At 39.3% G+C, this 14,103-nt stretch overlaps 1 protein-coding gene across 1 annotated transcript in view; it reads right to left on the bottom strand.

The window, feature by feature from the left end:
- Positions 1 to 14,103, bottom strand: part of clip2 (CAP-GLY domain containing linker protein 2) — a 65,651-nt gene that overhangs the window by 23,147 nt on the left and 28,401 nt on the right. Inside the window, exons 5-11 of the mRNA XM_084730023.1 lie at positions 12,996 to 13,209; positions 9,260 to 9,457; positions 8,939 to 9,042; positions 6,957 to 7,017; positions 4,943 to 5,047; positions 2,431 to 2,481; positions 174 to 557 (exon numbers count right to left, since the gene is read on the bottom strand). Coding sequence (XP_084586149.1) covers positions 174 to 557; positions 2,431 to 2,481; positions 4,943 to 5,047; positions 6,957 to 7,017; positions 8,939 to 9,042; positions 9,260 to 9,457; positions 12,996 to 13,209 — 1,117 coding nt within the window. The remainder of the gene's footprint in view (positions 1 to 173; positions 558 to 2,430; positions 2,482 to 4,942; positions 5,048 to 6,956; positions 7,018 to 8,938; positions 9,043 to 9,259; positions 9,458 to 12,995; positions 13,210 to 14,103) is intronic.

Genomic DNA, 14,103 nt, shown 5'->3' with positions numbered 1-14,103 from the left:
GGGGGCGTGTCCACCGCCATCTACTGTAGGTAATATTTTTTAATATGAAAAGATTAATCTAAACTTATTGCTGTCTGCCTTGTAAACTTTCATGACTCTCAGATCTCCACTGAAGTAATCCAGCTGTTCTTAGTGAAGGTCTGTGAACAGTTAAACAGAACACAGCAGAATACCTTCCAGGTGTCCATCATCTCCATGTTCTCCTTAGTGGCCTCTTGGACTTTGTGCTTCAGCTCACTGATCTCCTGGTTCTTATTCTCCAGCAGCGCCTTCAGCGAGTCTACCTCCTGCTGTCTCGCCACTAACGCCGTCTCGTACTTCTCTTTGAGCTCGCTGCTCTCCTTGTAGTGCTCGCGGCCCGCCGACACGAGCTGCTCGCGCAGGAGGAGGGTCTCCGGCCGGGCGTCGGGCCCCGGGGCGGCCTCGCCGTCGACGGCCTGCTGTGAGCTCGTGTCAGATCCTCTGAGTTGAGCCTGGAGGGTCTCGATCTCAGCTCTCCGGAGGCCGAGCTCCTCCTCCAGCTGCATGATGCGACTCTGCTCTTCGACTGTGGTTTGCTAATGAAGAAAGAAACGACATGAATCAACCGCTGCTGGAACGTTAAGAGAGCAGAAAGATGTCAGCCTTTCAAAAGAATGACCTGATTACCGTAACAGGTGGGAGCCCCTGCAACAGAATGATGTCATTCCAAAGAAAAAGGTGACTTAAAGAGCAGAAATCAGGCCTCAGGAAAAAGGAAATCAGAGGGAAACCCCAGACGGTCCTTGCAAGGATTGGAGACGGTGTAAAGCATTCCAGTGAATTAAACAGGACAAATAAATTACATTACGTGTGTGGACAGCGACACGTTGTGTAACGCTTTGGCTCCCTGCTGTACATCTGAGATACAAGATGATCAAAGACTAACAGACATTTTTTCCTCAACCCGCATCCTTGTCTCATCCTTGATATGTGAGTTTCTGAGACCTCTGCAACATCAATATGATCAATACTTCCCTGAAAACCCTGTTGTACGCGATCTGAGGCATATCTGCTGCTCTCTGGTGGATTATTAGTGCACTGCAGGCAGCAGCCAGCCTGCAAGTGCAAAATCCAACATGGCTGCCTTCACGTTGTAACGTTTTTGGCAGAGAAAAAGTTACAGTATTGAAACAACCTATAATTATTCATCACGTGGAAACTTATTTTACAGTAAAATTGTTTAAAACATTTAAAACGCTAACTTTGTCTGTCTGCTGTTTGGTGCTGGGTAGGTAGCTTACAGTGTGTTTCTCTGTGCTTTTTTCTGAAATTGTAATTAAGGATTTTCAAACACGCAATATGCATAAGCAGTAGACATTCTACTACCTATTTCAAGGGGACATTAAGGGTTTTAATGTGGAAAGTACACTTTTCTGTGGCAAAAAAAACATCAGACATATATTAACGTCCAAGCAGACTGCTTGCATGTCTTAATACATGCCTGGAGGGGATTTTTAAAGCTGCATTAATAGATTTTTTTGGCCATCTGGTTACAGCGAAACAAGCTAAAAACGAAACAGCTCATATTTTATCACCTAATTAATTAAATTTTCATTGCTGATGTATCGGCATCAGTCATGTTTCTTGACACCTGATTAATCGAAGTCCAAAGTTCACTTTCCTTTTTGCTCTGCTTTTGATCTCCACCAACTCCTGAAGGTAATACCTCTTTTTTTTTAGCTGCTAAACACTCCGCATATTTCACCAGCATGTTGCTAACTTTGTCTGCCTGCTGTTTGGTGCAGGGTAGGTAAAATACAGTGAGTTAATCAGGACTTTTTCTCTGAGAGCCATCGGGGGTTTTGCATTTCACAGGATATCAAAAAGTCCAAACAAACCATTATACTAACTTTATGATACTGCTGTCATCTTATTAAAGCTGACAGTTCACATTTTGAATGTTACAGTCTTTGCATCATTGCAATCCGAAGTAGTAAAACTTGAAGGAGCCGAAGGATCAACGTGTCACTGTCCAAACATTTGTGCAGCTCACTGTATGTGCAAAGAAGTGGAAGATGAGAGGAGAGCACAGCCGTTCTCTGATCATCTAGAAGCAGCCAAGCAAATATAATAAAGCCGACAGCAAACCTCCACACGGTGACACAGCACACACACCACTGCAAACATCCTCCACACGCACACACACGCACAGATGTTAATTTCAACCATCTGGGAAAACAGTCTACAAGACCTCAGAGTTACTAGTTGATTCATATCAAAGACGTTGCCTGAACAGCATTCAGATTACAGCACGACACACAGGAGTGAAGGAGTAAAAAAAAAAAAAAAAAAAAAGAGTCTATGCAAGGTTAATGTCCTTGACAGCATCTGAAGTCGATTTGAAGTCAAGAATTGAGATAGCTCAGCAGCGGATCAAAGCCAAAACAAGATCAAATCTTTTTTTTTCACCTTGGTTCTCTTACCCAACCTCAAGGATACTGCATCATGAGTGCATCTTCCCTGTTGGCAGAAGCAAACCTTACTGCATATAGGAATCCAGTGTTTCAAAGTCTTTTGTTATCTTTTGATGCCTGAAAATTGAAAGCACAAGCTTGTACGGTTTGATTTGTGATACTGTGGTCTATTATTGAAGAGGCTCTCTCTCTCTCTCTCTGAAGTGCAGCGCCGCATGTCAAAGTGGCGTAAAGGACGTCCTCTGCTACACTCAACTACTGATGCTAAATGGGCATTACCACAATGATCTGTCTTGAAACATTAATGTAAGAATCAGCGATGGATCCCATTAACAATTTAAAAATCTCTCATGTGTCGCTAATTATATTACCCCCCCCCCCCCCCCCCCCCCAAAAAAAAAAAAAACGGAGAGGGATGTTATTCAGGCATCTCAGAGTGCAGCTGGCAACTGATCCGAAAGCTAACCTTAAAATAAAAAAGATAAATCACAATTTAAAAGAAAGTCAACACCAGTTACTGCAACGGAAGACGTGTGGAACAAGCTGAAGCGGCTGACTTTGTGTTTCCGGTCAGAGGAGAAGGTCTCAGGGGAGGATCTGGGTCAACAGTCAGGAGCGTTAATACCGTCATTCATGATACGATGGTGAAGAAATGAGGGGATCAATGGCATGTTGGATATCAGGAATGAAAACTGATTTTGTTTACTTATTTTGCAACAGAACAGTGTGAAGTGTGGAAGCCTTGAGGGCAAATTAAAACTCTTAAATTACTAAATTTACTACTAAATTGTATTCTCTCCTGTGTTTATGACTTGAGAACATGTTCCTTATTTTTTAAAAAACATTTCTTTCCATCCCGTTTGTGAAAACAAATGTAAAAATGTTTTGGCAAGTGACTTTACTTCATCAGGATAATTTTTTAAAGTTTGTTGTTGTAATACTCATTTTGTCCACAAGGGGCTAAAATACTTCACTACCTCATAACCTCACACAATGCAAAAAACATTTTTTGTTTTTAGTGCTAATTAGAGCGTGGGATAATGGTGCAGCCTCTTGTGGCCAAATTCAACTTTTTTCTCACCTGTTTATCCTATAATTCAGATTATCAACAACCCTTCTTCATCTGTTTTTACATCATAAACACATGAGAGAAAACAATTTAGATGAGTGTGGAGCACCCAAATGCTTCACATAAAGATATATTTTAAAAGACTGGCAATATACTATATTTTTTTCATTGTCAAAAAATCCCATGAAAAGACCTGAGAGGTGTTCTGTCAAGGCCGATAATGCAGCTTGAATTACAGTTCTTTATTTTTGCAGAAAATCAAAGAAAAGAGAGGAAACATACTGTAACATAAAAAACACATGGGTGGAATTAAAAAGAAAACCCTGCAGGCTTGTGAACCTAAAATTAAAATTAAAATTAAAATTAATGACAGCTTCACTGCCATGAATTTACAAACACACACAAGTATACACAAGTATAAAAGAAAGAAGAGAATACAGTTTCCACAAAAATACTCAGCTAATCAGCTACTCTGTGAAATATTTTCCTTTTCCTTTTCCTTTAAATACTTTAATGGAATATCCCTCAGAGCCAAAAATGACCTGATCCTGCTGACAAGAAGGGCTGCACAACTTGGTAAAAAAAAAGTCATGTTGTGATATGTGATACAATTTGTGGAAATTACATTAGTTGCATTACAGTTTTTTATGTTCACTGAAAAAAAAAAACTATTAAAATCATGATGATGTGATATTTATTTAGGTCTGTACCAAACAAAAGTTTTTTTTTTCAAAAACTTTTTTAATACTTTTTACTCGTGCTTGAGTAGCCTGTAAAAAACTAAAGTGCCCAACTGTTTTAAGAAAATACTTTTTATGAATAAAAGTACATCATTGTTGATCATTGGTCATTAGGAACCACTGGGCTTGGGTTTGAGTGGCAAAGACAGGGCAGAGAAACGTAATGAGGGATGAACTAAGGCATTAATGATCTTTTCATGGGATTTGACTGAAAAAGAAAACTGCAGAATAACGCCAGCCTTATTTAAACTGTGGGATTTTAACACTGACAAATGTTTAATCTTCCCAGAAAACAGTAATTTTAAGCATCAGTCCTATCTGAATTATAGGTGCACTGACATACAGATTTATAGAACAGTATATTTACCAACAAGTGAAACTGTAAAAGTGATGAAATGTTGCTGAAATGTATCTGCAAAAGTTAATAAGCAGTTATTGGCAGGAAAAGGAGGGGAGGCTATGCAGGATAAATGAAATTTGTGCGTGTTTTTCATACCTCATCGTAGTCAGAGGTTGTTTGTGCAGACGGACCAATACACTTAATCGATTTGATGTAAATTTGGACACCAAACAAAGGTGAAATATGACTTAAACTCTGCAGCTTGTGAGTACAAAGAAGCAAACAGAACCACACAGGACAGTGGCTACAGGCAGCGGGGTTCGTGCTTTTTTTTGTTTTTTTTGTTTTTTTATTTTACCCTCCTCTTCTCTAATTCGTTCTGAAGCGTCTCTGCTCTCAACTTTTCGAAGAGCAGACTCTGCTCGAGCTGACGAATATGGGCATGTTCCAATTTCGTCTGAGTCTACAGGAAGACACAAAGAGAATGGCAGAGAGGGAACAAAAGAGTGATCGAGGAGAACAAGAGGAAGAAGAAGAAGAAGAAGAAGAAGGAGAAAAAAAGACTCAGAGGGAAAGATTCCCACAAAGATCCAAAGGGAATGATAGAGATCAGAACGACACTCGACATATGATTAAAGAGAAGCTTTGCAGACTCTGAAGTGAGCGGATCGTATGATGGCTGCAGATTTAGGTCAGTTCAGTTCTGAGACTCTCTGACACATTTATCATGTATAAACATTTCTTTTTATGGAGATGGAGCCTTGAAAGCTTCACGTAAATGAAACACAGTGTGCACTCATACATGTAAGACAAATTTAAGTTGACAGTGTGATTTCTCAGTTATGCGACTGGCTGTTAGTGTGACATGGCTGATTATCACTCTGCACATCCAGGGGTGGCTATGAATAAAGGATAAGGTTGGTGACATTCTTTTCTTATTGTCAACAAAATCCAATAAAAGACCAAAACGAAACAATGAAAACATCAACACAATATTCCTGCATTTAAATCGCTTCATTAGCTTCCTATTCGACAGAGGATTCCCTCTTCATCTATTGGTCGTCGAGGCACCAGGTTGAGTCATGGTGCATCATTGTTGTCCAAAAATTAATTTATCAAAACCACATCAACGAGTCATGATCCCATCCAAATTATGCTGAAATTTTAACAGATTTTCCAGTAAATCGGCAAAAGAAATTGCAAATTAACGCTCGTTTCCATCCACTATTGTTATGCGATTGTTAGGAGTTGGTTCATCGCGATGAACAGTAGGTGGCGCCAATTTTTCGAGTCATTTCGAGCGTCCTTCCTGCTGCTGGAAACACTCATTACAGCACCAAATGTGTATTAATCCACGGTTAAAAGCAGTCCCCCTTAAATGCACTGTTTACTCCTGATCAAATGCAAACTACAGCGCCTGCTTGTTTCTTTTAGAACTGAAAGTATTTATTTGTGACCAATTTTTAAAGATTTTAGTCACGTTCATTTTCAAGTTTTGGTCTTTTCATGTGATTTTCTTACTGTACAAAAAGAAAATTATGAAATATCACCGGTCTTATCTGGTATCAGTCCAAACTGTTATCTATTTCCTTGTGTAAAGATGGCTTCCATGCAGCGTTGGAACATTACATTACATTATAAAGAAGCCAGCAGCAGTCGTAGTATTAAAAAAATTCTGTATTTGTAAAGAACTTCAGCAGTCTTGAGCCTTTCTGTAACCACACAGCACACTGTGCATCACAAATGTGTTTCCCGGTGTCTCCACTTGAAGGCTAAACGCAGCACAGCTGAGAGTGAATTCAAAACTGAACAAATTACATTTACCTTTCATTCAGGGTCTTTCTCAGGGGACACACAGGAGACAGGACAGATATTGTACCTCATCTAATGGATTTCAGACTTTTCTGCAAAGCTTAAAAATGAGGTACAAGTCACACCGTCACCGAAGTAAACCATTTATTCATGGTTTTTAAATCCTCGCTTTTTGCTTGACTTTTTGCTCCGGAATATGCTGCTGAAACCGAAAGCTCCCTTTTCATAAAAGAAATATCTGTATTGCTGAGGCATGCAGGCAGCATGTAGCTGCTGTCAGTCAACTGTTGAGAAGGGTTCAAATCCAGATCATCGTCTCTGCTGAAGCATCACTGAGTCGCTCATTTCAACTCATCTCATTAAACCTGTTTAAAATATTTGTACGGGGTCTACAGGAGACACACACTCATCTTCATTATCATATTTTCTGCATGTATTTAAACCCCTTCTACCTTTTTCAGTGTGCATAATATTGAAGTATACGCAGGACATCAGTATGTAGAAGCACATGTATTCCATTGTTGATGCAGTTTATGAGTATTTATTCTGATGCTAAATACCTCCAGGTCTCCTTTGGTGATGGATTCCTCCTCCACTCTGAACTGCAGGTCCTCCACTTTCCTGAAAAAGATGAGAGATTGACGTGGCACAGAGCACGAAAAGAAGAATCATAGACTTTTACACCTGATTACATCATGTTTTAAATTTAAATTATGTTGCACCAAACTTTTAAACTAGATTAAAATGAAGAAATATTGAACTTAAACCTCTCATGTATTTATTTGCTCCATGTTTGCAACAAACATACATGTATTTTTGTACTTCACACTTGAGATTCGTCTGTTTTTGTCTCAGCTTTAGTTCAAAGAGTCACAAGAGGCAACGTGAATGTGGGGATTGTGTTAGAGGACTGGTTCAACATTTTGGGATAAACTGATGGCTTCCTCGCTCTCTTAACAGGCCTGAGATGAGAAGATCAATATCGATGTCTGTGCCATCAGTGTGGAACTGAAGCAAACTTGATTTCTACAGCAGTTTTTATTTTTTAACACTATTATCTGTGATCTGTATGATCTGTGCACAAATAGAAATGTAAAAGCCACAATTTGAGAGATATGTGCTGAAACTATTTATGCATCTCCTCAGCTTATCTGGATATATCACGTGCTGTCAAATTTGGTGAGCGAGCACCAAAACTGGCAACCTCACTGTGACAATAAGACTTCAGGGAAAGCTGCGTGCGATCACTGTGCCAGGCACATTGAAATAGTTCCAGCTTTGGCAAGTGCTTTGACAGGTGTTACGATTACAATGTGAGTCACGGTTCTGGCGGGAGTGGTGATTTCTGCATTTCATTTTCACGGGAAAATATTAAGCCGGTGATCTTAATTTTTGCTGAGGTCTGTCCTGTATTCAAATAAATATTTGATCACAAAAAAATAAATCCTTATCTGAAAACCACAAATCTTTGATTCTATATTTCTGTTTATGTGCAGGTTAAACTAACCAGATGTGTTAATGTGTGAACTTTAGAGGTGATCCCACCAGGCTTTTTTTTTGAACAGAGCCAGGCTAGCTTCTAGTTTTGATGCTAAGCTAGGCTAACCCTGTCCTGACTCCAGCTCTGACAGATTCATACCAGTCATCTAATCTCACTGTCAGAAGGAAAGAATATAAGTTAATTTCCCAAAATAAGAAAGAGACTATGATCAGCAGTTCCCTTGTAAAGCCACAGTCTCAATTTTGTTTTCAAATGATAATTTAAAATTGTCATGATGTGAGGATCAAGTTTGACATTGAAGATGGCAGGAAGAAAAATCCTGTCTTGTGGATACCTCCAATTATAATACCAAACACTGAGCCTCATGCAAGGATATTTTCATATTCTTATCTTGACTATCTTTTTTTTTTTTCGTACAGTGGGCTCGTACAAACACGCCACATCAGATTCAGCAAATGCTCCTAACTTCAGATAACTGCACGCACATGAGACTTGCAAATTAGCATAATTAACACCCCATTAACACCATATGAGGCTGTGTTTCCTGTTCCATATTTCAGGAAGTTTTCACTCATGAAAGTGGCATCAAAGACTAAAAAGAAAAACTTGACAGAGTTCATGCTTTCAGAGATCCATAAAGGAAGTTTGTCATTTTAACAGCATCAGCAGTGGAATTAAGAAACCTGCTAATGCTGAGGAACTGGAAAACCGTGCGCTGTTGATGCTGCATAAGGCATTGTCACTGAATTAAAGAAGAAACGGTTCGGTATGAAAACGGCTTTAAAGATGGAGATGATGATGATAACGGAGGAGGATGATCACCTAGACAGTGACTTCATAAACCTGCACGGGAAGATTTTTCAAACTCAAAATGTTGTGTTAGTATCTGAAAGAAAATTAAAAATATCAGATAATTGCTGAATGGGACAAGTTTACCTAAATCACTTAAGAACAAATCTGTTCGTACGAGAGGCTCTCCCATTTAGATTTACCACAACTCTCTTACATGACAGAGTGAAGGCAGCACAGGTGAAAACTCACCTTTTCTCTTCTTCAAGCTGATTGGCCAGTTCCAGTTTGTCTTTCTGCGTGGTGGCCAACATGGCTTTGACCTGCTGGAGGGTGCTCTCGTTCTCTGTGACATACTGAGGAGAGAAAAAAACACATTTATGAGACAAACTGTACGATTAACAACGACAAAATTTTATCTCAGATTTTTTTGTTTATTTATCTTTTAAGTATCTTTATTACTGTAGAAGTACAACTACAACTTCAGCAACAATAAAGTCAAAACTTCACAACATTAGGACACCACAACAATAAAGTTTCACAACCGTATTCATCCCCTGGTCTGTGTCGTACCTGCACGTGCTGCGTCTTGAGGGCGCTCAGCTCCTTCTCCACCTCACAGATGTGGCTGGTGGCCTTGGCCATGTCGGCTCGCTCCATGTCCCTCTCGGCCAGCAGCTGCTCGATGTGCTGCTGCTTCTCCTTCAGGGCCTCCTGGAGCGCCGTGGTGCCCGAGATCTTGCGGGCGTAACGCGACGACGTCTCCGTCAGCTGGAAGAGTTTGGAAAAGAGCAGAAGGCATGAGGGAAGTTGAGCGGAGGACGGGGCGGAAACAAAGAGAACATGGGTACAGAGGTTGGAGAAAAGGTTAATAAAGGTTAGAAGAATGTGGAGACGCAGAAAATGATGGCGACAAAATAGACGGAATTATTAAAGACCAGACAAGTTAATCGGCTTCACAATCACATCTGGTTAACATCAAAACCTTTATTTTCTCTGAGATCATAATATAATAATTTAATAATCACATCACAGGAAAACCAGCTTGTCTGTGATCTCGACATAACAGACTTTCCTTTCCTGTGATCTTGAAGTTATACTTCACGATTATGAGAAAACAGAAGCAGTTTCATGATCAAAAACACGATCATGGATTAACTATTTTGTGAGCCTGACAGAATAATCACTTTCATGTAACGCAGATGAATTATTTAATGATCACAAAAAGGCAAAGCTTAATGAAAAAAATAAATAAATATGAGTTTATAAATAGTTCAAGGTTGGTAACAGTGAAGTTGGTAACACTGAAATGAACAATGTTCATTTTAAGATTACTTACACATTTAAGTTTTAAACTTTTAAAAGTCCCTTTTTTAAAAAATATTGGTTCCATGAGGCTTCAAACTATAAATATTTCTTAGTCTTAAAAAACCTGCACTGTAGTCTTAAAAGATGCAATATTCTCTTTGACCACTAGAGGGCGCTCTCTGACAGGAGACCTGCCTGATCTGTAAGATCAGCTCAATCCTGTGGCCTTTATTTTATCACAGAATAATACAGAAAACTGAGTCTCTTCAACAAGAAGAACTTTTTTTTTTTTTACTGATACTGATAATACTGTACATTTAACATTTAACGTATAACGCTGAACCAGCTGTTTTTTGGGTTTTTTTTCAGGTCCAGAAAGTTTGAAGAAACTCAGTCAGCTTGAACATAATATCAGTCACATGGCCATTTAAGGGGACAACTCCTCCCTAAAAAACAAAAATACATACTTTTCTTCTGGTCTGTAGTGCTATTTATCCAAAGAAATTGTTTTGGTGTGAGTTTTGGAAAAATTGGCCATAGAGATGTCTGCCCTCTCTAGAAATTATTGGAAATAAATGGCACAATTATGGTGCCCAAAGGACAAAACATACATTTGAGAACTCAACAGCAATGCCTCTTTCAAGAAATCATGACCCAGTTACTGAAAATAATCCACAGACCTTGTTGTGAGCAGCTTCGTGCAGGAACTCTCGTGTTGGGCAGTGATGCATTATCACTTTACCCCGTGTAATTATATTACAGTAACTAATCCAAGTAACTCTGAGTTACTGAGTTACTGTTTGCCCTCTGCAGGCTCTTATGAGGACGTGTACATGCAGCAGGTCACGTCAGCTGCAGACTAAAGGCTAATTAAAGGATGAGGGAGAGGGAGAGAGACAAACTCTCCACAGGTGGGAGTACTGTCATTACTTTGAGTTTGTTTGGGTCCTTGAGAGAGAAAATGTGGTGATTAATCTAATTTGAAGGAAAACTCAGAGAGCAAGACTTTGATTTCACCAAAGTCGACCTCTGGGCAGCTGACAACAGAAACTTTCTGGGTGTTAACAGTCCACTGGATCAGCAGCTCAGCTTTGTTTTTCTGTTGTTTTGTTTTGTGGGATTTCTTTTTGAAGAAAATTTAGCAACACTTTATTTGAAGGGGTGTGCATAAGACCTGTCATGAACACGAATCAGCTCCAGGCACCCAGGGACTGAGTCAGCTAATCAGGTGGCTAGCTCCACAGCTAACTGAGCTAACTCGCTAACGCAAGCAACAGATAACGGCAGGCGGTGATTAGCCTACTTTAGCAACAAGTAAACTGGCTAACACTGTAAGCTAAATCACCCTGTTGCTTTACTCTGTCGGATAATTCACGGTGGCTGCTCTCAGCGCCGTCTCACACTGCTGCCAACAATTAAGCAAAGTAAAGGGGAGTGTCCTCCATCGTGATCTGGCCTGCGACCGGCCGCTAAAATCGATGTGAGATACCCTGATGTCCCATTCATCTGAGCCTGTTGCCAAGCATTCCTGAGGATGTTGGTCTTAAAGACACACAGCGTGTTGGATCGAGCTGCGTGAGCTCTCTTTCAGCTGCAGGTCTGCACATTCGTCACAGAGGGACAAAATGCAGAGTCAGTGAATCAGAGCCTCGAGCTGCACGGATACAAAATGCTAATTATTAACTGCTCAGCAGATAAGGGAGTGTTTCGGTACAATGAAGCCATTCATCTTCCCGCTGTTTGAGTTTACAGCAAGAATGTTCCACGACTAGAAATCAAGAACTCATATTTTAAACATTTAACTGTAATCAGATACTGTTATAGATGTTTATATATGAATTACACAATACATGTGTAATAAATAAACAGCTTAATAAGCGTTGCTGTGATTCAAATGTGTGGAATTAGTAAAGGTTTCTACTTTTTTAATTGATAAAAGGATGCAGGGTTTCTGCAGATTTCCACAAGTTATTTTTAATGGATGTTTTTAAAATTGTGAATGAAATTTAAGACCTACTTCACATGCAAACTGCCAAAAAACGTTTGCATTGCTGTTTATTAGTTACATTTTTGTTTCACTTTGTAGTTGTGATCAATAGAATTTTTTTTCCCAAAAAAACACATTTAAAAGCAAGACTAAAGTTAAATCCAACCTTTTAAAAGTAATTTTAACCTCATAATTACATTTTAAGATGGATTTTAGGACCTACAGAAACCCGTTAATAGGATAACATTAGAGCTGCAACTAATGATTGTTTTCATTATCTATTAATCTGTTATTTTCTCTATTAATTGATTAGTTTTGTCCACAACCCAAAGACATTCAGTTTACTGTCATAGAGGAGTAAAGAAAGCAGAAAATATTCACATTTGATGAGCTAAAATCTGAGAATTTGGACATTGTTTAGTAAAAAAATTACTCAAAGCGATTAACCGATTAACAAAATAGTTTCCGATTAATTTAATAATCGATTAATTGATTAGTCGTTGCAGCTCTATATAAGATAAGACAGAAGTTGATCAATCCCAGCGGAAATTCTTGTGCCATAGTTTGCTCAAAAATCACAATATCATAAGAGTAAAACAGATGAATTTAGAGAAATAAGTCAACTAAAATTGGAAAAATAGTAATGGAAATACTATTTAAAAGTAATATTGGCAGAAGATAATATAGTAGTAATATTGGCATAAATAAATATGGCATTTCGAAAGTCTTGTATTTTATCTACACCTGTGAAAATAAACATTACTTACTTCCTTGAAAGGAATAATTTTGGGAAACGCAGTATGCGTCTTCAGCTTCTTGTAAAGAGTTAGATCATAAGATTGATAGTGTAGTACACAGTATAGTACATAATATACTGCGTCAAACTCTCTGCAAGAAATCAAGTCAGCATATTTCCCAAAATGTGAAACTATTCCTTTAAACAGCTCGTCACACTCTGTCTGAACAGCCCCGCGGCTCTCAGTATGTGCACGAGGCATACTGCCGACATCTTACCAGTCCAGCTCGGCTCGGTCGTCCACCCACGGAGGAGGCCACCGAGCTGACTGAACTGATGGAGGAGCTGCTGGGGCTGTGGGCCAGAGAGGAGACCCCCATCGCCACCCGCTTGCTCTTCTTCGCCTTCGCCGGGCTGGTGGAGGGGAAGCCGATGCGGATCACCTTGTGGATCGGAGCGAACAGGCCGAACTTGGGGAGACACTGAAAGTATCTGCAGGGGGGGAAGAAGGATGACGTTACCAATAAAAAACAAACAAACAGTCTTTATAGAGCCCCTCTGTGTTTGTTTTGGATTCAAAAGGCTTTATTATGTACTTCGGCACGTCACTGAGCGGGGAAAGAAACACATTCTGATAGTCTGAGGGCATTTTGTGGGAAATAACCATCTTCTTCTACCATCTGGAAATATTTCAGCTTCAAACCAGGTGCAAATTTGCCTTATGACTCTGCTGCATCACCAGTTAAATGGTCAATCATTAAAATCACCAATAAAACTCTGAAACAAAATTCAGTAGGACAAGAAGAAGAAGAAGAAGAAGGCCGGAGGAGCTGCAGCATTACAGAGCAACAAACAAGTTTAAAGTTGTGTGTTTTTAATGTACATACTCATTGTTATGTCTGTGTTTTGTTCTGACTTTTGGTACATCTAGGGATGAGCACTGCAAATTAGTTTAGGCTATAAATGCTGTGGTATGTGCACATATTTGATAATCCACTAAGCTTTTTTTTAGATTCCAGCTTCTAAAATGTCAGAATTTCCTGGTTTTCTGAGAGTAAAATAAAGGTCTTTGTGTGTTGGATTGTTTGACAGACACAGTATTGCAACAATTTTCAGACAAAGCGAGAACATAATCGATAATCAGCAGATGATTCAACAGTGAAAATATTCAAACTGCAAGCCTTAACGCTCAGTTCTGATTTATTGCTCAGATGTGATTTTTTTTTTGTTTTTTGTTTTTTTAAACGTGGCTAAAATCAGATTCCAGTGTGAACTGGTTACAGCCCTGAAAGAAGAACAAGAACAAAGAGCTCACACTCAGCAGCACGCCGTCATATTTAAGAAAACGTCACTGAAGTCAGAGTCAGTGTTTAACTTATAAGTCGA

Source organism: Lutjanus erythropterus, chromosome 11, assembly GCF_056507025.1.
Source record: "Lutjanus erythropterus isolate fLutEry1 chromosome 11, fLutEry1.hap2, whole genome shotgun sequence".
Classification (NCBI taxonomy): domain Eukaryota; kingdom Metazoa; phylum Chordata; class Actinopteri; order Lutjaniformes; family Lutjanidae; genus Lutjanus; species Lutjanus erythropterus.
Note: the sequence above shows the minus strand (reverse complement) of the source record. Positions and strands in the feature narration are given on the sequence as shown.